Below are 17,155 nucleotides of genomic sequence, written 5' to 3'. Positions count from 1 at the left end.
ATTAAAAATGTGAAGTATTATGAAACTTTTATGATTTTAAAAAGCCTTACATATAAGTACATGTACCAAGAAAATTATGCCTTTGAAAATCATATAGCACTGGTAAATGTTAATGTGTATTGTCAGTTACCGACAAGTAATGATAAAAATGTTCAAATCAAAGAAAGGAATTGAGAAAAAGAAAAAGTTTTTCATTGAAATGTTCCTAAAAACTTGGGTATACTTCCACATCAAGCTCACTTTCATGTGAAGCCCTGCACAGAAGATACAATGCAATGATTCCACACATTTGACTTCCATGTGTTATCTCTATGGCAAATTAAGTGTAATGTCAGTTACCAGCATGGTTGTCGAAAAATTATCATAGTCCCCAAAAGACAAAAACAAATTTTTTAATATTTTGACACATCTTAACCTAGTAACGGAGGTATATTTACATATTCAAATTATTACTCTATCTACTCAGGGACATGAGATATTTCAATTTTAATGGACACCCTGAAATTGCATGTCCTTTTGCGTAATGTCAGCTACCGACACATTTTTGCTTGCTGATGCGTAAAAAAATGTGGTTACATAGGAAAACTTAGTATCAGAGTATACAGCAAGGTTCCCTTTATTAACTCTATCAAAAGCAAACTCCCATCATTTGTTGTTTTAGAGATACACACAATGAAAGGTGTGAAAACATTGTGCCGTGTAATGTCAGTTACCGTGAAAATGCCCATAAGCTCATCTGGCCCTTCAGGCCGCATGAGCTAAAAACCTGAAATTGCAGACAGCCAAAAAAAATAAGGAACAGTTAATTTCTGCTAAATATTGGAGATTCAGAAGCTTAAAATTTATCATTATGTGAAACCTGACAATAGAAACTTACACTGAATTTGTTGCATTTTCTTCAAACCATCGAGCATGCCGGACAGCTGCAAGGGCACTTTGCATGGTCTTGAGAGGTACTGGAAATATGGAGGATAAAACTTGTAATGACTTGTCATATTATGAAAATCACATTTCATAAAACTAATTTTCTTAATACAACAGGAAATAACAAACTGATACCTTTATGTATTTTCATTTGAACAATGAACCAAATAGAGTGGATAAACAATTGTGGCCTTTCATTGTAAAAAATGAAAGTCATAATGTGTGTTGTAATGTAAAAAAAGAAATACCAACAGAAATACCTACTACATTTGGTATAACCAATCCTAAATCTGGGGAAGAAGGGTTATACATGTATCATGAGGCAGAAACAGATTCTCTTTCTTTTTTTATTCCACTAGAACTGTCTAGTAATCACATTAATACAATTTTAGACTTACAAAATTGAACAGGAACAAGTGATTGTGCAATTCTGGGACAACTTTTCATCTTATTCCAATAATCCTAAGGAATCATGATTTTATTTTTATGGATATGAGGTGAACATGAATCTCCTTGTCTAAGTGGTACCCTTCGTTTCCTAACATTATCCCCTTTTATTGCATAAGTTAATATGAAGGGCTATTACACTTGTTACTGCACATTTTGGTAATAAACAAAATATGTAATTAACCAAAATGCACCATCACAAGGGTCTTGGTATGTCAAGAAGATATTGAATTCAAGTCGATTCAAATTCAAATGTGTGTGGCCTACCATTCAGCGCCCATGGATGATAGAAAACTTCTTAATCTCAATTACTTTACTCACAGTGGATTGATGCATCAAGTTTCTTCATGTTTGGAGGAATGGTGGTGACAAGAATCTTGACAGTGGCATCAGAACTACTGATCTCACATCCAGCTTCATTAGCTAACATGGTAAGTACTTCTTTAGGGTCTGTCTCTTTCACTCCTTCTACTACCTTGTTGCCTAAAGCCATCACTGCTTCCGCTGAAATATTTAAAAAAGCAATATGATGGATAATCATAGTACTTTGAATATGTGGCATCGGAACTACCAATCTCACACAAAAATGCAGGGTCCCTTGATCCTTTAAAGGAGAAATATATTGATTATGAATATGGCCTTATTATATATCATTGGAGAGGTAATGATGTGAGGATTACCATTAGGTCATTCAAAAATAACGAAAATAATACATAAGGTGGAAATCGCCAATTAAAAAGCGCTAAAATGCCTCTCCGAAATATGCCTCGCATCGGTCTCTGAATTGACTCGAATTTGATGACGTCACTGTCTGTACGAGAGGCGTGATTGGCTCTCCCACGTCAAGCTCCACAAGCTCCACTTGCATGCAAAACCTGTTGCGAGGGTACGTTTTTTCCACACTGACACTGAATACTTCGATCATGAAATGAAAGAAAACCCAGAAGTTTATCTAGATTTGGATTTTCAAATTGATGATTATGCAGATGAAGAGAATGATGATAAAGTTTCTAACTCTAGAAAAACAAAGTGACGTGGATGGTGGTAAATTAAGGGAATTACGGCGGTGATGATGAGTAGGACAATTCAACTTGCAAGCCGATTCGCTACCAACGCATGCAGCTGCTAGCTGCACCGCGGGTCAAATCCATGAAAATGAATTCCATGCAGCATGACCACATCCAGACAGAGTCTCTTTCCTCTATCAACAACATAATGAGAAGGAAAATAGTAAAATAACTGTACTTACAAATAAGTGAATACATCCGAACCTAGGCTGAAGGTAAATCAACTCAAGGAATAGCAGCAGACGATATGCACCGACGATGAATTTCACGTGGCTGGAATAGATTGTCACTCGTTCTGTTAGATAAAATGTATATCTCATTATTTTGACTAAATTACGAAACTCGGATAATTAGTATTCTACATGAAAATTAAGTAACACCTGGTACTATTTTTTGAATTACGATAAAATATTTTTGAAGCAAGGAAATTGAGGTAAATTAAAATAAGATATAAAGGATCATCCACTTAGCCGCATGCGATTGTAAACAAACAATCAAAAGCACATGGCCAGCTTGCTCCACTGAACTGAAAATACGTATTTTCAGTTCAGTGGCTTGCTCGCCCATAGAGTTGGATAAAGCGTAGCTTTATCTAACTCTATGTGCTCGCCTTGCTGATTGTTTACAATCGAATGCGAGCTAGCCGGATGATCTTTTATATCTAATTTTAATTCACCTCGTTTTCTTTGCTTCAAAAAGGTTTTATCGTAGTTCAAAAAATATAGTACCAGGTGTTACTTAATTTTTATGTAGAATACTAATTCTCAGAGTTTCGTAATTTAGTCAAAATAATGAGATATACATTTTATCTAACAGAACGAGTGACAATCTCCCAGCCATGTGAAATTCATCGTCGGTGCATATCGTCTGCTGTTATTCCTTGAGTTGATTTACCTTCAGCCTACATGTAGGTTCGGATATATTCACTTGTTTGTAAGTACAGTTATATCATTATTTTCATTCTCATTATGTTGTTGATAGAAGAAAGAGACTCTGTCTGGATGTGGTCGTGATGGAATTCATTTTCATGGATTTGACCCGCGGAGCAGCTATCAGCTGCATGTGTTGGTAGCGAATCGGCATGCAAGTTGAATTATCCGACTCATAATCACCGGCGTAATTCCCCTAATGTATACCTCTATCCACGTCACTTTGTTTTTCTAGAGCTAGAAACTTCATCATCATTCTCTTCATCTTCATAATCATCAATTTGAAAATCCAAATCTAGATAAACTTCTGGGTTTTCTTTCATTTCGGGATCGAAGTATTCAGTGACAATGTAGAGAAAACGTACCCTCGGAACAGGTTTTGCATGCAAGTGGAGCTTCACGTTGGAGAGCCAATCACGCCTCTCGTACAGAAAGTGATGTCATAAAAAATCCCCAATTTCGCGGACGTAATTCTGCGTGTTTGAAGCATTCAGAGAGAGAACTTTAAACTATCAATTAACTGAGTTCCATCGGTCTCCATGATAAATGATTTACACCATCGTGTTCTCCTTATTTTCTCCTTTAATTTGATATATGATTCTCCATTTTTACGATTTTCAATATAGTTCTACTTGAAGAGTAATCCCTTTCAGTAGCTTCAAAGCTACCCCGGGATGAAAACATTACGTGTATCAGTGCAAGGTGCCATGGTGAAGTAATTTGACATTTCACTTATATACAGTAAAAATGAGTGTGCACCATGCAAGTAGAAAATGCCTCTTGATTTAAATACAGGATAAGACACCCAACAGGAGGCTGCATCGCAAGGATGAATTCCTATTACAACAGATCCTGGTAGGTGATTCCAAATTTTGACAGTTAGTGGGAAGAAGGAGAACTTGTAAACATCTTTCAGGATAGCATATTTAAGGCTGTGATCATGTCGTCCAATATATATGGCAGGACCAATGGTAGGAGGAAGAGGTACAGCAACTAGATGATGATGAATTTTATGGAAGAGGGTACACTGAGCAAGAAGACGGCGTGTATAGAGACTATCCCATCCGAATGCAGACACAAAGGCTGAGGAAGGTATTGAGGTCCTGTAGTCACCATGTACAAAGCAAGCAGCTGATCTTTGCACTTTTTCAATTGAGCTAACAATTGTAGCTGTATGCGGGTTCCATGCCTCTGATGCATATTCCAGTTGTGGATGAACCAAATGCAGTGTAGGCTCTGGCTTTCACCTCTTCGGGACATAGTGATAGGGTTCTTCGGATAAGTTCTAAAGTATGACTTCATTTGCGTCTGATGTTCTGGCAATGCATATTCCAACATAAATCAGTAGTGATCTTCACACCAAGGTATTTGTATTCACTTGCTCTTGGCATAAGATCATTGCAGAGAGAGTAGTCATAGAAGTCAGGCACATGTTTTTGAGTTATTGATAGAACTGCACACTTCTTCACTGCGACATTGTGTAGAACCACATTTAATACAGTTCCAGGCAAAGCCGTTTGATGTATTTGTGAGGTGTTGATATGACTGCAAAGAGATACCTAAGCATGAAATATGACACCAGTGATTGCAGATAACACATAATATTGCATGGTCATTTTCTTGAACATCATTGCTACACATAGCACATAGATATTTCTGCACTGAAGGACCTGGATTCATTTTCACTTGACCACTGAAGAGAACAGCAAGATGACCCAGCAATGTTGAATGGAAGGTCAGCATGGTAAGGTTATGTTGGAAGACCCTCAGTCTATGGTATGTAAGTAGGCCTGAGTAATGTCAGAATTTCTTGTTCCGGAATCCGCCAGTGTTGCACCGGTCAGAATCCGGTATCCCGATAAATTAATTCACGAACGAGGAAGTACAAAGAAGTCTTCTTCTGAATATCTAACATAATTATCGAGTATGTTTAAGTCAGTCTTACCAATCATAACCCAGTTTTCATTGTTACATTTCAGGTGACCACTGAGAAAAATATGAGAAGACGGGAAAAAACTTGCTGATGTTTACGTGACCATCTTGTTCTCTTTGTTAGTATCAGTTAAGCTACGAGACACATATAGAGGGAGGCAGACTCTATATGCATCTCATAGCTTAGCTACATGTACTAATAAAAAGAACAAGATGGCCACGTAAATATCGGCAAGTTTTTTCCAGTCTTCTCATATTTTTCTCAGTGGTCACCTGAAATGTAACAAAGAAACCTGGGTTATGATTGGTAAGACTGAATAACAAATACTTATGTTAACATATTCAGAAGATGAAAAATTAATGTTTAACTCTTTGCTATGCATCACATTGTTTTATCGGAATACCGGAACGGAAAAAACAAAACCGGAACCCGCACACATCGGATGGATTCCGGTATTCCATCTGTTCAACCCAGGCCTACTATGCAGACAATACAAGCATGGTTGGACCGTCAATGCTTGAAACTATAGATGACCTTCAAGTTGACTGCATAGAGGGACAGTTTTGTTAAGAGCCAGGTGTACAATACAAAATGCTATGGAGAAAGCAAAAAACATTGGGTGGGATTTTCTATGCTGATCTATGCTGACACTCTAATCGCAAAATGCATACAATAAAAGAAGACCTATTTGAAAAGTTACGATTAACATTAGTAAGAATGCATACTAATACATCGCCATCAACAATATGAAGAGTAGATCTGAAGTAAACCATGACAAGCCAATAACAAATCAAAATATCAAAATATGACTGACGCATACTCTCTATGTCCAAATCCAGCTCAATTCAAAGTTCAAATAACTTGGCAATGCATGTAGATGCATGTAGAGCTCCACACTCCAAAATACTGCTCCAAATTTCAGATTCAAAGTTAAGACAAAATGCAATGAAAATCCAGCTTCCTGCACCTATGCATGTTGGTAGTCCAAAATATGACAAATACAATATGGAATGTCACAATAAAAAGACTACATTTGAAGGAAATTTTTGAGCCCCCAGCTCACACATGTCACCTCCACTGACACACAGATGTTCCCGTTGTTACAATGTATATTGACATTGCCATCCAATCGTAACTACCATGGTAAAAATGCAACGCATCCAATTAGAATCAAGGATTTCAAAGGAGTTAAGATTGGATAACAAAGTTTCCATTAATAGTAACTTTTCTGGAATGGCCCCCAGATTTGTCTCTGTCACTCCTTCTGGTACCTTGTTCCCCAGAGCCATCACTGCTTCACCTGAAATAGAAGAAAGCCTTGACGAAGAAAAGATTACATAACAATAGAAATCTTTCAATGTGGAATCAGACCTCAAACCTAGCCCCATCAGTTATCATGGAGAGTACTTATATAAGGTATCTTTCCCGTTGCTAAAATAACTAATAAATAAAAAACACATTTTACCACATATTTTGCATTACTGCAGCGCTAAAATGAATCATCGAAAAATCAAAATCAAAATTCACTTGTTCATCCTGTCAAATAAGGTCACATCACTGGCGTACCTAGGATTTTCCAGAAGGGGGGCAAATTTTTTGGAGGATATTACGTCCGCGAAAAGATTTGACAAGCAAAAAAAAATGGTCTTCAACCACAAATAAAGGATTTCTTACCACAAAAAAATTTGACAAGCAAAAAAAAAAGAAAAAAAAAAGGTCTTCAGGTTCAAAAGAGGGGGTGCACGTCTGTTTTGATTGCATTTTTACATTACAAATTAATTTGGCTTCTCAAAAGGGGGGGAAGTCCCCTGTATCAGTTGTGACTCGTCAGGGGGGCAGTCTGCCCCCCCCCCCTTAGGTATGCTAGTGGGTCACATGAATAAATGTCAATTGTTTCAGATCTGTTATCATTCTATGACAAACTCAGAAAGACTGCAGCCAAAAAATCAGACGCAGTTACAGTAAGCACACTGTGATCCTTAAGGACGCTGGTCATGTGTAGATAAGTGTTATAGCAAATCTGTAACAAACCATTTTAGAGGTCCTTAAACCTACCAAATCTATCCAAAGCTTCAGAATTTTAACACTGAAATAACTTACTTGTTGGAAGGGTCTTGAAAATAACAACGAGATCAGCTACTGGGCTATTGGCCATGATGGTTGCTTTCTTGAATGAACCAACCTGTCTCACTTCCTCTATACTCTGCAATGATATTTCAACAAAACAACAAACAAAATGTGTTATGAAATACAACTGGTCTATCACATATACATGATATTCAGGAAATTTCATTATACAAAAAAATTACACTGGTAAGAGTGTGTTGGTGACTATACAGCACCGCATAGAAAGGTTTGTTGGGTTTTTTACTCTTTGAATACAATTACATAAAACTTTTTTTTTTAATCATTATTTTTATAAATATACTTATGGTCTTTGTGCACAATAAGACTTAGGAGAAATTATAATTATGCAATATTTCAAAGTATTACTAAGGTAATGTTTTGGTAACAGGATCTTCACATCATGACACAAATCTGCATTGTAGAAAAATTCTTTTTGTCACTAATATTCTTGTGATAAACTCCAGAAAACAGACTCACCACTTCAAAATTTGCTGGAGGGGAAACCATAAGATTGTCAAGGACAGAGCTGATTTTGGTGACAAGATTCAGGACAGCTGTCTGTTCATTGGTTCCTGGGGTCAATTCTGTATTCTTCTCCAATAAACTCTATATGACCATTCATGTTGTAAAAATAAAATACAATTAACAATGATTTCTTGAACAAAATCATGAATGATACTAAGAAAATATTTAATAATAATAATAGGCATTTATATAGCGCCATCCATCTAGAAATATTCTATTCCGAGGCGCACAAGAAAAGAATGAGAAAGTTTGGATGAGTGTCAAAGTGCCAATACTGTTTAAAAAAATGAATGAACACACTCTCAGCTCTGTAAGTTATACCATGAACTGGAAACGTTGGATGTATTTCTGCATCTGTAATCTTTTTTTAAATTTAAAATGAAAAAATATCAAACAGCCATTTCATGTACCAAGAATATTTGAAACCTTTCAATCATTGCAACCAAGTTTGAAATAATTTTCAATCCTATATACATGTAGATTACTTATAATTCATCAGTGAAACCTGATTACCCTTACATGTATGTCCAAGACCCCTGTTACATCTAGAAAATTGCTTATCCTGGGCCAGTTGCAACCTTAAAGAAATTTAAGTGGATTAGCTTCTGTTTTCTTTTTCAATTTTCCAGACGTAACAGGGCCCATGTTTCTTGATATAGGTTCTTAAACATTTTTATGACGTTTCAAAGACTTAACCCTGGCAAACATATGGTGTTGACATATGATCCAGATTTTTTATATGACATGAAGTGTAAGAACAGTCAAGTGATGAAAAATATTTCTTATGGTTGCTTATTAATATTCATCATATCCCTCTTTATGAATATTCATAAGTATTCTAGATACATGATTCGTCAATTCATGATCATGTGACAAAGTATAATTTCAATAGGAAAAACACATTGCTTCAAATAGCTCTGTATTGTTTTCGTATAGCTCCGTATAGTTTTGCTTCGCTCGATACATTCTCGCAAGGGAGAACTGCGCACACTCCCTGACTTGTCCGGATCCATACCACATATCTGCTGAAAAAGGTGAATCTGCGCACGCCAAGTGAGCAGGTCATGTTTTACTAGGGCTTGAACTTTTTAGCTTTTAATTTCATCTTTTTACTTGATATCTTGTACAAATTTCATCAAAAAAAAACAAAAAAAATCAATAATGATGATCTACAGAGTGAAGTTTTCTACATTATTCAGCGTAAAATCTGAGGATTGTGTAGATTTATCCTGATTGTTGATTATTGCAACTGGGTATTTGAGTTTTTATGTCTACAGCACCATAGACAGAACAGGCACATCACGTGTACAGCATAGCAGGAAGTTGCCATCTTGGATGTTCAACCCTTCCTTTACCTAATATAACATCATAAACATCAAGTAAGACTATTTATAACTTTACTTATTGCTGGTGAATGATTGCTGAATGCAATTGCTGATTTCGGCTGTCCTGAACTGATAATCTTAGGACTGACATACTCAGGAGTCCCCATTTCTTATACTGGTTGCAGAGTTGAACGTTTTAATGATTTTCACCCTTCATCAATTGTATTTATGACTTTGGAATGCTGTTAAACTTGATGAATAAATGTTGAACAAATTACTGTTTGATTGTCCTGGCTTGTGATTGAGGCTGGTACTATTAGATCTAAAAGAACGATGATGGGAATTCTTCTGCAGTTTGAACTCATTGTAGCCCATATACAAAGTTTGTTATCATATTTCAATTGTATTTACATGTCATCAACCTGGAACTTAGACCCCAAACTTAAAGAAATTTGCAATATAACGTTTTTGGTCTAAGTAACAGTCATTACAGTTGTTACAAACATTACAGTTACAAACAACGCACTGGTGAATCTAGCAATGCTAATTTACCAGTAGTAGATCTACATGTATACTCTAGTTTTTATGAAACATTTTGTTATACTCTTCAGTACTTTTGTTTGAAGTTTTTTAAAGATTAGGAGCCCTACTATATTTAATTCAAGGTAAAGTAACTCCATTTGTGTAAAATAAACTAGAATTAGATTGTAAAAATAGTGATTTTTTGCAGTCTGTAGTAAAGTTTGTGCAATATTAACTCAATTTGATACAAACTTTAACTTAAAATTCAAGATACTCCTGGATAAATATGATTATTTTCACTCAACATAACAATGTACCAATGGATAGAATCTGTGCCGTTTGCCATAGAGTAGGGACCAAGACAAGGAGATTTGTATATTTACATAATCTGAATAACGGCTCTTGTGACTTTCAACAAGTGGAGTGCCTTTGGCAGTCTCACCTGCATCATGCGATTCAATACAGCAGCAGTGCTGACTTTGAAAACTACTATAAAATAATCATTCACAAAAAACACCATTTATATAAAGATACAATACTACCTTCATCGACAATAAATGACATTTGACCTTGATCATGCGACCTAAGACTTGTCAGTGATACTTGATTACCCTTATATCCACATTTTATAAACTATATATAAACTTTGAAAGTTATGACAGCAATCTAATAATTACCTACAAAATGGCCAAAGTTCAATGACCTTCAAATGACCTTTAACTCGCATGAGATGTTCAGTGATACTTAAAGGTCAAGTCCACCCCAGGAAAATGCTGACTTGAATAAATAGAGAAAAATCAAACTAGCATAGTGCTGAAAATTTCATCAAAATCGGATGTAAAATAAGAAAGTTGTGACATTTTAAAGTTTCGCTTATTTTTCACAAAACAGTGATATGCACAACTAGGTGAGTCAGTCGATGATGTCCATCACTCACTATTTCTTTTGTGTTTTATTGTTTAAATTATACAATATTTCATTTTTTATAGATTTAACAATAAGGACCAACTTGACTGAACCATATAGTATTAAACAATGCTAATTCTACATGTTCAGGGAGTAATTAATCGTTGTATCACTTGACAATGAGGAGAAAATTAGAATATATCATATTTCATATAATAAAATACAAAAGAAATAGTGAGTGGATGACGTCATAGTCTCCTCATTTGCATACCAGCCAGGATGTGCATATAACTGTTTTGTGAAATTAAGCAAAACTTTAAAATGTCAGAACTTTCTTATTTTACATCCGATTTTGATGAAATTTTCAGTGTTATGGTTGTTGGATTTTTCTCTTTTTATACAAATCAGCTTCTTGTTGGGGTGGACTTGTCCTTTAATTACCATACTCCAAGCATGTCAAAGTTTTGTGAACTTTATCCATACACTTTCAGAGTTATGATGGTTATTCAACAAATACTCCAAACATGGCCAAAGTTCATTGACCTTTGACCTTGGTCATGTGACCTGAAATGTGCACAGGATGTTCAGTGATACTTGATTACTCTTATGTCCAAGTTTTATTAACTAGACCAATAAAATTTCAAAGTTATGATGGCAATTCAACAAATACCCCCAACTTGGCCAAAGTTCATGGACCTTAAATGACCTTTGACCTTGATCGTGTGACCTGAAACTCACACATGATGTCCAGTGATACTTGATTACTTTTATGTCCAAGTTTCATGAATCAGATCCATAAACATTCAAAGTTATGATGGTAATTCAACAGATACCCCCAACTTGGCCAAAGCTCATTGACCCTAAATGACCTTTGACCTTGGTCATGTGACTTGAAACTCAGGCAGGATGTTCAGTAATAATTGATTAACCTTATGTCCAAGTTTCATGAACTAGGTCAATATATTTTCTCAAGTTCATTGACCCTAAATGACCTTTGACAGTCCTTCACGTTTATATTTTCATGGAGCTCCATAAATCGCTCTCCTTATTTTTTTGAGGAGCTCAATTTCCTCAGAATCGCTCTCCTTGAGGAGCTAAAATCAATTCAATACAATACATGTATGATAAATTGTAGATTTTTTTAACATCGTATATATGCAATAGCTGTGAAGCTATTAATTAATCTGTGGTGAAACTAGGCCTGGAATACGTTTACAAAATATGATGCTCCTGCTAAAAAATACAAAATGCTAAAATTTCACATTTTACATCTTTAAATCCATGAAATGGCCATCTATTTTCCATTATTCCTTGAAATTATTTTTATTTAGTTGAAAACTATCAGAAAAATGAACAATATTCAACTCTTTCCCGACTCTGATTTGAACTTACACTCGGTAAATATTGTAGTCCCACATGTAGACTTCCATGGCGCGATTTTTTGCTCTCATTTTTTTTTAGGAGCGCGGTAGGAGCGCTGGCGCAATCGCGCTCCTCAAAAATGAAGGTCTGCTTTGACCTTGGTCATGTGACCTGAAACTAAGGCAGGATGTTTAGTAATACTTGATTAACCTTATGGCCAAGTTTAAGTTATATTGTCATTTCAAAAACTTAACCTTTGGTTAAGATTTGGTGTTGACGCTGCCGCCGCCGCTGCCGTCGGAAAAGCGGCGCCTGTAGTCTCACTCTGCTATGCAGGTGAGACAAAAATAGTCATTCTTAATTCAATCTTTGATTACTCATGCATAACCTATCTGATTAATCTAATTTTTCCCCAAAAGTTGCTTAATGAGTGTATATTATATCTCAAAATTATTCCATTCAAAAGTTACAGCATTTTGATTTAGGGGGGAATTACTTTTTTTGTTGTGTATATATCAGGCGTTTCCTTCAAAAGCATAAATAGTGGGAATTATCAATCCTCAGTTGGACTGGCAATAAAACTATTTTTCCCTCGGTGCAGGCTTTGCCCCTCTGAAAAATAGTAATTGCCAGACCAAACTCGGATAAATAATTCCCACTAAACTTTCTCAAAGCCTGATATAATTGTATAATATCTCAAAATGAACTCTTGAAAATTCTGAGTAAATGCAGTCAGTCGGCAAGCCCTCAAAAAGTAGCTTCTTTTATCCAAGTGATATTCATGACTAGAGGGTTTTTGCATTGTTAATGAGCTTGGTGCGGACGAAAACACCTTTTTTTGTTCGGCCATTGCTGCTCTAAATATTGACCAAATTTCATGTTTTTGGTATCTTTATAAAGAAGAAATATCATTCTTTCAGGTCATGTGTCTGGATTTTTAAAAAGATTTTGTAGCATAGGTGAAACTTTTGATCTAAAACATGAAACAAAATAATTATTTTCATGCAACAAAACTTGTTGTTTTTACACTTAATTTTTGGTTGGGCCCAAATATTTTTTAGAGTATGATAAAGCTGAAGATCTAAGCTTTAATATGATATAATTTTTATAAGAAGAGGTATCTTAGATGGGTCAGCAGCCAGCTTTTCATAGGCCAAGTACATTTAGCAGTTTAACAAGAATACTGCACTCTGATTGGTCATAGAGACCACACACCCACGCAAACTCCAATGTTCCCACACTGGGCCTCTGCAGGGTCACATTCACCATGTGGTAATCTCTTCAAATTACCTGCGCCTGTTGTTTTGAAAACACTATTCAACCAATCAGAACTCTGGATTTTATAATACTCAGAAATCTTGTCTTGCATTTTGGTGGAAAAAGCTGGCTGCTGACCCATCGAAAAGGTGCCACATATCAAGAGTGACATTGTAAAGAAAGTATAGAGTTTGAGCTTTCTGATGATATAAATACATGTAATGTTTGTGCCTAAAACACAAAATTTTGCACAATTTGCAAGAGAAAAAAAAAGAGGAAGAAAATTCTGTTTGAGGCATCTTTTCATGCCTAAAATTCACTTATTTATCAAAATATTTTATTCAAAAGAAATAATCAGTATGAAAGAGTAACGTTTACTCTTTCATATGGTACGTTACTCTTTCATATGGTACAAAAATAATCAATTTTACTCAAGGAGAAAGGGATTAAATTCTTTGAGAAACTAAGTCTCACAATTCACGAGATATTGCAGGGACATGAATTCAGCCATGAGAGGACTTGGATAAATCTTGCTCATTAACACAGTGGCTTGCAGACTGACTGGGGGGCCAATACTATGTATCTGACGAAAAATCAAGTCAAGAACAGTAATGTCAGTAATCTTCAATAGTGTCACACCACAAGTGTCAATGAACAAATGTTCAAATATTCAACAAGCACAACTACACATATCTTGGATGAAATATATTTAATTTCAAATAATGAAATTATCAGGAGAATCGGTAAAAAACCTTGACCATTAGTATCTGCTGAAATAATTGGATTGAATTTTTGTCTTCTCACCATTTGAAGAGGTGTATCCTCGCTTGGGGGAGCTGGCTTTGTCCTCTGAAAAGCACTTTCACACTGAAATGCAAATGACCAAATATATAGTATGTATTATTATGATCATGTGCTGTGTTTACTGGCTGCGCTGGCGTAGGCATAGCTTAGCTTGAAAAATAATTTTAGCTGTCAGGCTGTGATGCATTCAATATTTCATAGAATAATTTTCAAGTGAGTTTTTATCAAAAAGTAATTCTGAAAAGGATTTCTCTGAATACAAATTCTGTTCAAATTTGATAAACTTCATCCTAGATTCAATTTGATGGACAAAATTGTATAAATTAGAATGTCCATTTATTTAATATACGAGATACAAACAATAAACAATCGATCTACATGTACATGAACAACAATAAATTAAATAATAATTTTAATAACAATTAATAACAATGAAGAAAAATAAAATAGCAATTTAATAAACAATGTTTATTAAATGAATTTGTAAACAAGCAGGACAAACTGCGATGCGAATGCATGCACTGAATCATGAAAAAAAATGGCTCTGGTCAAATAAAAAAGGGCTCTCATTTTTTTCAAAATGGCTCCCTAAAAATAAAAAGCAATTTCAACACTATTCCATGTATCATAGAGAATATTCACTACAAATAGACACTTTATGAAAACTGTAAAACAGGCATAATAGATTTCAAAATGGGTATAATAATACATGTACCTCACCTGTACTATATCAAATGGAATGTGTGGCATAAAAGCTGGTGCTCTCCACCTAAGAAAAAAAAAAGAATGTGACCAGACTCTGAATATGTCTATAATATCAGATTATGCTGATAGAGCTCAACTATTGCTTCCTGTCACTTTTTTTAAAGTCATTAAGAATAACGTAGAGGTGTTGTGGCTCAGTGGATACGTCTCCAGACTGAGATTCAAATACCATTATAGCACTCTTATGGCAAGGATTTTCTCATTCGCCACTCTACACCAAGGTGCACCTATCCGGTAGACTACTACCCGGTATGAAGAAACCTTGAATGTTTGATCGCCGATAAGATTAGCCATGCTAAAGCCACTGTAATAGCATGTAGTGCTTAGACATATTGTATTATTGCTAACTACGTCTATATTATTAAGTTATAAGTTATGATGACATTTCAAAAACTTAACCTTAGGTTAAGATTTTGATGTTGATTCCCCCAACATGGTCTAAGTTCATTGACCCTAAATGACCTTTGACCTTTGTCATGTGACCTGAAATTCAGGCAGGATGATCAGGAATACTTGATTAACCTTATGGCCAAGTTTCATGAACTAGGTCCACATACTTTCTAAGTTATGCTGTCATTTCAAAAATTTAACCTTCAGTTAAGATTTGGTGTTGACGCGGCCACCGTCGGAAAAGCGGCGCCTATAGTCTCACTCTGCTATGCAGGTGAGACAAAAATGGGGCAGACTGACAACTCAGAAACATAAGCTTATAATAAAACATATACATACATCCCTCTCGGGCCTCCTTGTCCCCTCATAGGACCCCTGGGTCCTTGTCCACCTCTGCGATCCCGTCGATTCCCCACTTTTGTCTGCTTTGGCCTGAAAGAAAATAATCAACACCATACATATTATTCAAGGCATACCATTGACAAAGAACGACTTTCAAGTTCGTACAAAGCGGGTGGAATTTGTTACACTCTGTCAATATTGTAGTGCCACATGTAGACTTTCATGGTGTTGCAAGAGTGTATCATAACACAATCTTTCAGAATCAAGAAAGAGGTGAATATTCTTCATTTACTAGATAGTTTCCACTAAAATCAAACCGATTTCAAGGAAATATGGAAATCAGATGGCTGTTTCATGAATATAAAGATGCAAAATGTGAAACTTCAGCAATTTTTTAAGGATGTTTTTCCCCCTAGATCTACATGTACATGTACATGTATATACGATTAAACGGTTGTCAAAATAGGTAAAACGTTTATTGTTTTTAATGGTCATTTAAACAGCGTTTTAAACATTTTGACTTACATATAGCCTTAAAAACATTATCAAGAAGATATATACCGTAAGTAACGGACTATAAACCACACCCGTGGATTAACCGCACCCCCAACTTTGGACTTTAAAAAAAAAAAATCCTTCTCACATTTACATGCATATTTGAGGTACGAAGAAACAAAAACTAAGTTAAAGATTTCAAAGTATCCAAAGAGATTACCGGTATGCGGAAATCTGCTGTTCTTGATCAATTCATCAACAAATGTAAGCAAGAAAGAAAGGTCCCGACAATATTGGCAACTTACACACTCACTCACCTCACAGTCACAGTGCACACACACAGCACTGCCGTTCTTGTACATTGCAAACTACGATATGGTACCAGTACATCTTATGAAGAAACATTCACATTTCTTGCATCACAACCTCACAATCACTTTCAGAATTTGTCTAGCATTCGATGTCTTAGCATGAATTTTGGATATGGGATTACAAGAAGGTTCAAGAAACAAAGAAATTTGCATTTTTTCCAGTTGTTTTTACGGCTTCGTGCCATCTCTCTCGTGCGTGGTGTACATGGTATCTTATGAAAAGCAAACGGGAAAGAAAAAATAAGCTGGCGCGAAACGGGACTTTGGAGGGGTTAAAATGAATAGCGCCAGCTTAAGTCGCACTATAACCATAATACAAGGCAAGCTAGCTCAGCTCGCGCTCACTCAACTCTCGCTCAGCTGTGACAAAATATTACCGAGTATGCTTGGCGTCTCTTTGAACTTAGCCAGGGAACTTCGCTGCTTTAAATCGAGAATAAAGTCGAAATTAGTGTCATGAAGGTGGGTGCGCTTGTTATGGACAATATTTGATTAAGATCGTAATAATCGCTTCTCATTACCCGCGGCTCATACCCCTTTAAACGACGTTGCCCTGGGCGGCTACGCCCGGCCGCTCGAAGTGTTGTGAACTGGCAGACGTCTTACGTGTTCGGGAGGGGTTACGACGGGCTGGCTCAGACCCGTCACCGTGGATAAACCGCAC

The 17,155-nt window shown here is 35.9% G+C and overlaps 1 protein-coding gene across 1 annotated transcript in view; it reads right to left on the bottom strand.

Moving 5' to 3' along the window:
- LOC129255362 (interleukin enhancer-binding factor 2-like) overlaps window positions 1-15,722 on the bottom strand; it is a 28,211-nt gene extending 12,489 nt beyond the window's left edge. Inside the window, exons 1-7 of the mRNA XM_064097663.1 lie at window positions 15,623-15,722; window positions 14,849-14,897; window positions 14,129-14,191; window positions 7,905-8,033; window positions 7,401-7,503; window positions 1,693-1,875; window positions 878-956 (exon numbers count right to left, since the gene is read on the bottom strand). Coding sequence (XP_063953733.1) covers window positions 878-956; window positions 1,693-1,875; window positions 7,401-7,503; window positions 7,905-8,033; window positions 14,129-14,191; window positions 14,849-14,897; window positions 15,623-15,651 — 635 coding nt within the window. The 5' untranslated portion in view covers window positions 15,652-15,722. The remainder of the gene's footprint in view (window positions 1-877; window positions 957-1,692; window positions 1,876-7,400; window positions 7,504-7,904; window positions 8,034-14,128; window positions 14,192-14,848; window positions 14,898-15,622) is intronic.
- Between the last annotated feature and the right edge of the window lie 1,433 nt (window positions 15,723-17,155).

The sequence above is a fragment of the Lytechinus pictus genome, chromosome 3 (genome assembly GCF_037042905.1).
Source record: "Lytechinus pictus isolate F3 Inbred chromosome 3, Lp3.0, whole genome shotgun sequence".
NCBI classification, from domain to species: Eukaryota; Metazoa; Echinodermata; class Echinoidea; order Temnopleuroida; family Toxopneustidae; genus Lytechinus; species Lytechinus pictus.
The sequence above is the reverse complement of the archived record's forward strand: the minus strand, read 5'-3'. Positions and strand labels throughout refer to the sequence as shown.